Below are 10788 nucleotides of genomic sequence, written 5' to 3' on the forward strand. Positions count from 1 at the left end.
CTGGGATTGACTCTCCGGAGGCCCGTCGGAGGAGCACGCACCGAGTGATGCAGAACGGAGATAGAGACGAGGAGATGAGACAGAGCAGATACGAGGGAGGAGAGCGAGAGACTGAGAGGAGATGGAGACGCTGGGAGAGAGAGAGGCGGAGCCGAGCAGAGAGGAGGCGACGGAGGAGAGTGAGAGGAGCGAGAGAGAGGGAGAGTGGGTCGAGGATGAGGAGAGACGAGGGAGAGGACGGAGCAGCCTGGGACGAGGGAACGGGGGGAGGGAGGGGAGGAAGATAAGAGAAAGAGAGAGCGAGGAGGAGGAGGGAGTAGAACTGGGAATCGCGAGACAGGAGAGACGGAGGAAGGGCCGACGAGATGACCGACGAGATAGAGCAGAACGATGAGACGAGCGAGACCGAAGAGGAGGATAGTGGAGTGAGATGAGGACGAGAGAGAGGAGCAGCGAGAGAGAAGAGACTGAGGAGAGGAGAGAGAGAGAGCTGAGCGGACCGGGGTTGAGCCGGAGACCGGCCGAGGGAGAGAGAAGGAGAGGGAAGACAGAGAGCACACGTTCGAGAAGAGGGGAGAAGGAGAGGAGGACGGAGGAGGCGGAAGAGAGACGAGGTGGCCGAGGGGAGAGAGGGAGGAGGATTGAGAGAAGCGAAGAGATCGGCGGGCGACGACATGGCGAGAGGACGAGAGAAGAGGGGAAGAGACGAGGAAGGTGACCCGTGAGGAGGACCAGCACACAACGGAACCCGCCGAGAGAGAGAGAAGAGACGAGCGTGAGGATTGAGGAGGGGGCGAAGAGCAGAGGAGGACCGACGAAGGCGGGGAGAGGGAGTAAGGAGACGGAGCGAATGAGGGATGGACAGATAGGAGATGAGACGAGAGGTCATGGCCAGAAAGCGAGCGAGAGCGACGGAGATGAGGGGAGATGATGGAGATGGGAGGATGCTGGGGGCAGAAGAAGAGGGACGAGGAGGGACGAGGGAGAGAAGGAGAGACAGTCAAATCGGAGCGCATACGCCATTGCCATGGAGGCCAAGAGAGGGTGAGAATCTTCTCATTTAAAGTAAGGGGCAGGGGTTGCGGCGGCTGCCACCGCGGTAATATGCCGTTTTAGGGACACTTAGGATAGGCAGAGACAAAAAGTCCGAGACGAGAGAGAGAGAGAGGAGAGGACGAGCATGGAGCGCCCAGAGAGACGGGAACAGGAGAAAGGATGCAGATGGAGAGCAGAGAGAAGAGGACGAGAGACTGAGACAGAGAGAGAGAGGATGACAGAGAAGAGAGGAGACGAAGAGACAGCAGACAGAGACCAGATGGACAGAGACAGCAGACAGAGCAGAGAGAGAAGAGAGACTGGACGTTGTGATGGAGAGAGAGATCCAGATGGAGAGAGAGAGACTGAGAGAAGGAGAGCAGAGAAATGAGAGGAAGAGGAGAAGAGTGCTTGACGAAACAAGTGAAAGAAAAAGTTGGATGAAGAGTACGAGAGTGATAGAGTCGAGAAGAGAGAGAAGACAAGCACGGACAGAAGACAGAGAGAGACAGGACAGGAGACCAGGAGAACAGAGACAGACGACGAGAGACAGAAAAGCAGGAGCAGAGAGAAGAGGTCGAGAGCATCTCCCGGGAGGACGAGGGAAGAGAGAGAGAGAGAGAGGAAGAGAGAGAGAGAGAGAGATGAGAGAGAGAGAGAGCAGGGAGATGAGAGAGAGAGAGAGACGAGAGCGAGATCACATGGGATTAGCTGTTTAAATAATAATTAACCGGAAAATTCACAAGGGTCTGGCAGAAGAAAGAAACAAAAACGTATTCATTACCGAACATAATTGCGAAGTGTGATCTGACAATTGAAGACGCCCATGGAGGAACAATTTGTGCACAAAATTCTCTTGCATCCATATTATGCACAGGCCGCGACATTGCAAAGTGATTAAACTCGTGCCATGTTAGATCCTTACTGTTGATTACGCGCGATTTTATTGCAAGCACATCAGCGGCCCGTCCCACTGCCGACCCGTCGTCCTGCCACCAGGTAGATGTCGTCCCGTACCCCCGGCAGAACACCACGACTGTCCGCCGTCCGCGTCGATGTTGTCCGGTTCTAAGAATTGCATCGCAAATGTCAAGGTGGTAAGAAAGAAGATGCAATTCCCGCGATTGCTCGTATTTCGAATGACCGATTGATGTGTGATGGTGATGTGTGCGTGCGCGTGCGTCCTCGCGCTGCGTGCACGTGTGTTAGTGTGTGCCGTATGTGCGTGCGTTACGTGCGTGGACGTCCGCGCGCGTCGAGTGTTAATATGTGTTTTTTTTCTCATGAGACAATGCAGTCATTCTACACACACATTAGGCATTATAGATATATAATATATACTAATATATATATAATAATAAAATATATCAATTGAAAATTTCGATAAAAGATTTCCCAACAGAGAAAACGAAATGCAATCTAGTTTTTTTCACGAACTTCTTGTGCAATGTAGAGTAGTGCGCAGACACATGTCCACACTGCTTGTCCGTCGAAGATTGCCGGTTTCTCTGATAGAAAGAAAGGTAGGGAAGGTGGACGAAAACGTAGGTAGACCAGATATGATACAGGTGCCAGTGTGCTGGCAAGCCCCGCCCACAAATGCCGAAGTCGCTCATTCATACCCTCCCCTCGTACGCTACACGCGGCCAGTCCGCCCCCTGCGGCACATACTAACGCCACACACGCACACCGACAGCCCACGCAACACGCACACACACGCACACGCGCAACGCACCACAGCGGCACCGTCCCCGCCGGGCCCCCTGCTGCACATCCTAACGGCACGCACACACACGACACACATACAACACACACACACACACACACACAACACACCACACGCACGCAGCCGCGCACGCGGCGCTCACGCGCACGCACCGACGCACGCACAGCCGGGCAGTCCGGCCCCCTACTGCGCATGTAACCGAACGACACACACCGCACCGCCACGCACAGTCGGCACATGTCTAGGGTGCAACGACTGCACCATGTAACCGCACGCCACCGCCAGCGCACTGTCGCACGACACGCATGGCACCACGCACACACCGCACTACGCACGCCACCGAACGCACGCCACACGCCACAGCGGCAGTCTGGGGTGCCAATATGCATGTAACGCACGCACACGCACGACCACGCACCGCAACACACGCACGAACACACCGCGCGCACCACGGCACTCCGACCTGTCGCGCGATCTCTAACCACACGGCACACGCACGCAATGATATCATTCTTTCGCTTGAAGGCACTGGGCGGGAGTTCGGCGTTGTCGGTTAGGTATTATGTGTCGCGTACCCGTAATCGTTGCATATCAAAGGTAGGGGAGGAAAGGGGGGAAAGGAGAGGGGCGGAGATAATGCACGCATGGACAGCACAGCGATCGTATCATCCGTAGCATTGTAATTTTGGTTGGACAGCCATGCGGGACAACGCCCCGTCAGTAGCCGGTCACTCAGTCACAGCAGCGTTCTATGTCTAGTGCCGAATGGAAGGGGAAGTAGATGGAACGTGTATCGTGCGGTTTCGGCGCGAAGTCTATATATACGATCCACTCGCATCGGATGCAGCGACCGCTGCCGCCGCATTGAGGAGAAGAGAGACACGATATAACAGATTGAACCAGCAAAGCTAATTAAACAGTTACATGATATGCAAGCGGAAGAAGAGACGACCGAAGACGAGAGAGAGAGCACAGACCAGAGAGAGAGGGAGACGGAGGAGAGAGAGAGAGAGAGAGAGGCAGATACGAGGCCGAGGAGAGAGGTGGGAGAGGAGGAGGAGAGAGAGAACAGCGGAGGAGAGAGAGAGAGTCACAGATACAGAGAGACGAAGTTCTTAACACGTGGCATAATGTTACAGTAATATATGATTAATATAATAATATATATACATATATACGTAGCACAGTGTGAACATTAGGGAGCAATGTAGACGCAGGAAGAGTTGTCTGGAGAGCGATGGCAGGGCGGATATCTACTTTTGCCCGGCCTTCACACAGCACCACGCGCGTATTTATCGATGCCCAACCCCCAGCCGCGGCGTGCACTGACTATCTCGCGTAGCCGAAGCTGTTCTCCATTTTTTAAATTCGATAGTCCATCATTTTATAAAGCATTGCACTTAATGCATTAGTTCCTTCCGTTTTTGCGTCCTCACAAGTGCCGCGGCACGATCACATGGCCTCCTCTAGTTTGCCGCGCTCTTGCCGCCCTGTTTCGCGCATTCGCGAAGGTAAACGGTATGCCTGCCCACATCCTATCCTGTGCGCTCGAGGTATTTAATTGCGGACTTAACCAGCAGCGCTGCGTCTCCTCTCTCTCTCTCGGCTCGTTAGTTCACTCTCTCGCCATCTCTCTCGTCGGCTCTCTTTCTCTGGTCGTTTCGCTCAACTCAGTTCTCTCTTTCTCTCTATCTCTCCCTTCTCGCTCTGCCTCTCTCTCACTCATTCTGTTCTTTCTTCTTTTTCTCTCTCTCTCATTCAAGCTCACTCATTCCCGCTCTCTCTCGTCTCTCTCTCTCTACTACTCTCTCTCTCTCTCTTCTTCTCATCTCTCTCTCTCTCTCTCTCTCTCTCTCTCTCTTTCTCTCTCTCTCTTTTTTCTCTCTCTCTACTGCTCTCTCTCTCTCTCTTTATTTTCTCTCTCGTCTCTCTCATCTCTCTCTCTCTCTCTCTCTCTTCCTCTCTCTCGTGCTTCTTTTTCTCTTCTCTCTCTCTCTCTCTATCTCATCTCTCTCTCTCTCTCTTGCTCTCTCTCGCTCACTCATTACTCTCTCTCTCGCTCGCTGTCACTCATTCTTCTCTCTCTCTCTCTTTCTCTCGCTCACTCATTCCCGCTCTCTCTCTCTCTCTCTCCCGCTCACTCATTCTCTCTCTCTCTCGCCTCGCAGGCCGCTTTCGAGCTTGCGCATCCGCTGGAGGCGCGCAGGGCGGACTACCTGACGTCGGAACAATGTCAACTTACGTCATCTCGCCGGTTCGGGCTACAGCTGAGCATTTAAGAAAGGCCACGGTCGCGCCGACACGGAGGCGAACCTTACGAGCTGCGTTCGCGCGACCGCTGACGGACTCGACTACCCGGCCGTCCGGCCGCCACCGCCCACCTCACGTACACGGGTATTGTGCTGGGGGAGGAGGACGGAGAGGGAAGGAACGAGGTGGGGGAGAGGTGGCGAGGAGTTCGGACGAGGGGGAAACAGGAACGAGTGAGATGGGGAGAGGGGAAAGGAACGAGGGGGGAGAGGGGTGTGAGACAGGGAGGAACGACCGGTGCCGCGAGAGGACGGGATGAGGGAGAGGAACGAGGTGGGACGGGGAGCCCGAGGCACGGCGACGAAGGGCAAGAACGACGGGAGTGTAGGGAGGGGACGGATAGGGGAAGGGAACGACGGTGGGGGCAACGGCGGGAAGAGGACGGAGAGTGAGAGCAACGAGGTGGGAGAGAGGTGGAGGACGTGAGAGGGAGAGGAACAGAGGTGGGGGAGAGGGGGATGAGACCGGGAGAGGCGGAGAAGAGAAGAAGAAAGAAGGAAAGAAATCACGAGGTGGCTGTGAGAGAGGACGGGAGGGACAGGAAAGCGAGGTGGGCGAGAGAGGGGTGGATGAGACGGTGGAGGGGAGGAACGAGGTGGGGGAGGGAGGACGGAGAGGGAGGAACGAACGGGGGTAGAGGGGGCCACGAGAGGGACGGAGGGGGGAGAAGAGACGGTGGGTGAGAGGACGGAGAGGGAAGGACGATGGGTGGCGCCATTTGGAGAGAGGGGGTAGAGGACCGGAGAGCAGCGAGGAACGAAGGTGCAGATGGCGGTAGAGGACGGAGTAGGCGACAGGAACGAGTGTGCGGTGAGAGGGCGTAGAGGACGGGAAAGGGAGGAAACCGAAGTGAACCCGATCGTGAGAGGACGGAGAGGGAAGGAACGGGTGGGAGAGTGACGAAGAAGGGAGGAACGAGGGGGTCGGGGGAGAGGGGCTGAGAGGCACGGACGCAGGGGAGGGAACGAGGTGGGGAGAGGGGGAAGGACGGAGAGGGGAGAAACGAGTGTGAGTGACGGAGGACGGAGAGGGAAGGAAGGAACGAGGTGGGGGAGAAGAGGACGAAGAAGAGATGGGGGAGACGGAGAGGGGTAGGAGGAACGAAGGTGGGGAGAGGAGGAAAGAGGACGAGAGAAGGGTAGGAACGAGGGTGGGGGGCGAGAGCGACGGAGAAGGGGAAAGGAACGCCGCGTGTGAGGAGAGGGCGAGAGGACGGAGAGGGGAGGAACGAGGTGGGGGAGAGGGGGAGAGGACGGAGAGGGGAGGAACGAGGTGGGGGAGAGGACGGAGAGGGGAGGAACGAGGTGAGTGAGAGGACGGAGAGGGAAGGAACGAGGTGGGGGAGAGGGGCAGAGGACGGAGAGGGGAGGAAGGGGGACAGGGAAAGGCATGAGGAGGGAAGGGTAGAGAGTAGGAGAGGTGGAGGGGGAAGGGAAAATGAGAGGTGGAAAGGGGAGGCAGGTGAAAGGAGGAGAGAGGAAAGGAGGGGAAGGTCAGCGAGGCCCGTGTTAAAAAGGCTCGTGGCTCGTGCTAAACGGGAAATGAAACCCAGTTAAAGCTTTTTTCGGTGAACTAAAATCTGAATAAAAGAAACGAGGCGACGTGTAATCGGCGTGCGCGCGTGTATACTGATTCTCAAGTTATAGCTTCGTAAAGAATGTTATTACTCGGGTTTTCTGCTTGAGCGAGTCATCTAGTTTCTCATGCAGGCGATGTAATAATGCGTGCTTACTATAGTCTGGAGATGCGTGCGTTTGAATACTGCGTGCTGTAATGTGCGCCAGTACGCGTCTTACGCGACATGTCCAATTAGGGGGAGATTTCCTTTTGCTTTTTATGGCAGTTTAGCAGGTCGTGACTTTAATTTGCTATGAATGCAGGTTCGAGAGAAAAGAAAAATCCAAGATAGTATCTACTTGGCCTTTATTTCTTCTGCAGCTGTAAAAATTGAGTTAGCTGGAAGGGATGAGTTTGTGCGTTAGTTGTAGTGCAATATAGGAAGTCTATAAAATGATAATGAATACACTTTTGATGATTGAACAAAAAATACATCTACCCCATGTCCATATGTCCAATTAAAGGGGATTTCATTTTGACGTTCTTGGCAATTTTGAGGTCGTGACTTTAGTTTTCTATGAATGCAGGTTCAAGAAAAAGAAAAATCCAGGATACACACGTCGCCATTATTTTCTATGAAGTCTATCAATCGATAATAAAGACTTAAGTACATTTGGTGATTGAAAAAAACAGCGTACGCGATTTACACGTAAACTAAATAAAAATATACTTGGTTAACTACAGTAGAAAAAGTCGAAGCAATGTATTTATTAGCTCATCTGACGTAGTCCGATGCAGTTTGTAGAATCACATGATTGTCCGTGCGTGCGTCCGTGCGTGCGTCCGTCCGTCCATCCGTGCGTCAACAGTTGGGCACAAATCTTAACCGCTCGACGTACGGTCACGATATTCGGGACGTCGGTGGGGGATCGTGAAAAGGACTCGGGATGACAAATTTGGGGGTCAAGGGTCAAAGGTCAAGATGTGTAAACGGAGGGGGAATATTTTCCCCTTAACTTAATCTCATCTCTCTCTCTCTCTCCTCTTCTCTTTCTCTCTCTTCTTCTCTCTCTCTCTCTCTTCTCTCTCCTCTTCTCTTTCTCTCTCTCTCTCTCTCTCTCTCTCTCTCATTCTCTCTCTCTCTTTCTCTCTCTCTCTTCTCTTCTTCTCTCTCTCACTCGCTCTCTCTCTCTCTCTCTCTCTCTCTCTCTCTCTCTCTCTCTCTGCTCTCATCTCTCTCTCTCCCTCTCTCTCTCTCTCCGCTTCTCTCTCTCTCTCTCTCTTCTCGTCTCCTTCCTCATTCTTCCCGCTCTCTCTCTCTCTCTCTCTCCTGCTACTCATCTCTCTCTCTCTCGCCTCCGAGGGCCGCCTTTTCGAGCTTTGCGCATCCGCTGGAGGCGCCGGCACAGGGCGACTACCTGGAGCGTCGGACATGTCAACTACGTCATCTCGCCGTTCGGCTACCAGCTGAGCATTAAGAAGCCGTCGCGCCGACACGAGGGAACCTACGAGTGCGTCGCGGACGCTGACGGAACTCGACTACCCGGCGTCCGCCACCGCCCACCTCACCGTACACGGTATGTGCTGGGGGAGAGGACGGGAGGGAGAGAACGAGGTGGGGGAGGAGGGGGAGAGATCGGAGAGGGGAGGAACGACAGGGGTGGGGAGAGGGGGAGAGGGGAGGAATGAGGTGGGGGAGAGGGGGAGAGGCGGAGGAACGGGTGCGGGGGGAGAGACGGAGAGGGAAGCGAACGGGTGGGGACAGGGGGAGAGGACGGCCGAGTGGGAGAACGATGGTGGGGAGAGGACGGATGGAGTATACCGAAGGTTGGGGACAGGGGAAGAGACGGAGAAGAGAGCAACGGAGGCGGGTGGGAGAGGTGGGAGAGACGGATAGGGGAGGAACGAGGTGGGAGAGGGGGAGAGGACGTTGAGAGGGGAAAACGAGTGTGGGTGAGAGGGACGGAGAGGGAAGAACAATCGGTGGGTGAGAGGGTGGAGAGGACGGAAGAAGGGGAGGACGAGGTGGGGGAGAGGACGAACGAGGGGAGGAACGAGCGGTGGCGGGAGAGGGGGGAGAGGACGGAGAGGGAGAAACGAGTGGGGTGAAGGACGGAGAGGGAAGGAACGAGTGTGCGGAGAGAGGGGTCTAGAGGACGGAGAGGGTTAGGAACGAGCTGGTGGGGGTAAGAGGACGGAGAGGGAGGAACGAGGCGCCGGTGCGGAGCACGAGAGGGCTTTAGAAGCCGAAGAACGGGCCACGGAACGAGTGACCGTGGAGAGGACGCGACGGAGGGAAGGAACGACGGTGGAGGAGGACGAAGAAGGGAGAACGAGTGTGGGGGGAGAGGGGGGCATGATGACGGACGAGGGAGGAACGACGGTGTGGGAGAGGGGGGAGGGACGGAGAGGGGCAGTGAACGGAGGTGAGTGACGAGGACGGAAGAGGGAAGGAACGAGGTGGGGGGAGAGGACGAAGAAGACGAGGGGGAGAGGACGGAGAGGGGAGGAAACGACGGAGTGGGTCGCAGAGGGAAGGAGGACGGAGAAGGGAGGAACGAGCTTAGGCGGTGGGGAGAGGACCACACACACGCACGCACGCACAGCGGTAGTCCTGCCCCCTACTGCGCATGTAACCGAACGCACACACACGCACGCACGCACAGCGGCAGTCTGGTGCCAAGATGCACATGTAACCGCACGCACACGCACGCACGCACGCACGCACGCACGCACGCACGCACACACGCACGCACGCACGTACGCACGCACGAACGCACGCACGCACAGCGGCAGTCTGGTGCCAATATGCACATGTAACCGCACGCACACGCACGCACGCACGCACGCACGCACGCACACACGCACGCACACACACGCGCGTACCGCGGCACTCCGGCACCCTGTCGCGCGTCTAACCACACGCGCACACGCACGCAATGATATCATTCTTCGCTTGACAGGCATGGCGGGTTGTCGGTAGGATTATGTTCGTTACGTAATCGTGCATTCAGGGGAGGGGGAAGGGAGGAGGGGGGGGGGGGCATAATGCACGCATGACAAGCTCAGCGATCGTTCATCGTAGCTTGTATTTTGTTGACAGCCATGCGACACGCCCCGTCAGTTAGCACGGTCACTCAGTCACAGCAGGTTCTCATGTAGTGCCGAAATGGAAGGGGACGTAGATGGAAGTGAGTGGGTTTCGGGGAAGTTATATATAACGATATCGATGGATGAGGATTAGAGAGACAGATACAGAATTGAACACAAAAGCTATTTAAAAACAGATACATATATGCAAGGGAGAGAGAGAGAGAGAGAGCACGACACACACACACAGAGAGAGAGAGAGAGAGAGAGAGAGAGAGAGAGAGAGACAGATAGAGGGAGAGAGGTGGGAGGGAGGGAGGGAGGGAGAAAGGGAGGGAGAGAGAGAGAGTCACGATACAGAGAGACGAGTTAAACGGGAATAATGTACATGTATATATATATATATATATATATACATATATACGTGGACAGTGTGGGAGATCGGGAGCATGAGAGGCAGGAAGGTGAGAGGATGGCAGGCGGATATCTACTTGCCGCCTTCACCAGCACCACGCGCGTTTATCGATGCCAACCCCAGCCGCGCGTGCTGATATCGCGTAGCGAAGCGTTTCTCATTTTAAATTCGATATTCCCATCATTTTATTAAGCATTCACTTTGCATTAGTTCTCCCGTTTGCGTCTCAAAGTGCCGCGGCACGATCAATGCTCTCTAGTTGCCGCGCTCTTGCCGCCCGTTCGCGCATTCGCGGGTAAACCGGATGCCTGCACATCCTTCGCGCTCGAGGTATTAATTGCGACTAACGAGCGCTGCGTCTCTCTCTCTCTCTCTCTCTCGTTGTTACTCTCTCGCCATCTCTCTCTCGCTCTCTTTCTCTCTTTCGCGCGCGCTCTCTGTCTTTCGCTCACTCATTCTCTCTTTCTCTCTATCTCTCCCTCTCGCTCTGCCTCTCTCTCTCACTCATTCTCTTCTTCTTCTTTTTCTCTCTCTCTCTCGCTCACTCATTCCCGCTCTCTCTCTCTCTCTCTCTCTCTCTCTCTCTCTCTCTCTGTCTCTCCCTGTGCGTGCACGCGCGTGTGTGTATGTGCGTGCGTGTGTGCGCGTGTGTGTG

The 10788-nt window shown here is 55.2% G+C and overlaps 1 protein-coding gene across 1 annotated transcript in view; it reads left to right on the forward strand.

The window, feature by feature from the left end:
- The window catches only part of LOC106808175 (protein sidekick-1-like), a 72382-nt gene that overhangs the window by 49421 nt on the left and 12173 nt on the right, over nt 1-10788 (forward strand). Inside the window, exon 7 of the mRNA XM_014810768.1 lies at nt 8098-8205. Coding sequence (XP_014666254.1) covers nt 8098-8205 — 108 coding nt within the window. The remainder of the gene's footprint in view (nt 1-8097; nt 8206-10788) is intronic.

The sequence above is a fragment of the Priapulus caudatus genome, unplaced genomic scaffold, assembly GCF_000485595.1.
Source record: "Priapulus caudatus unplaced genomic scaffold, Priapulus_caudatus-5.0.1 Scaffold258, whole genome shotgun sequence".
Taxonomy (NCBI): Eukaryota; Metazoa; Priapulida; class Priapulimorpha; order Priapulimorphida; family Priapulidae; genus Priapulus; species Priapulus caudatus.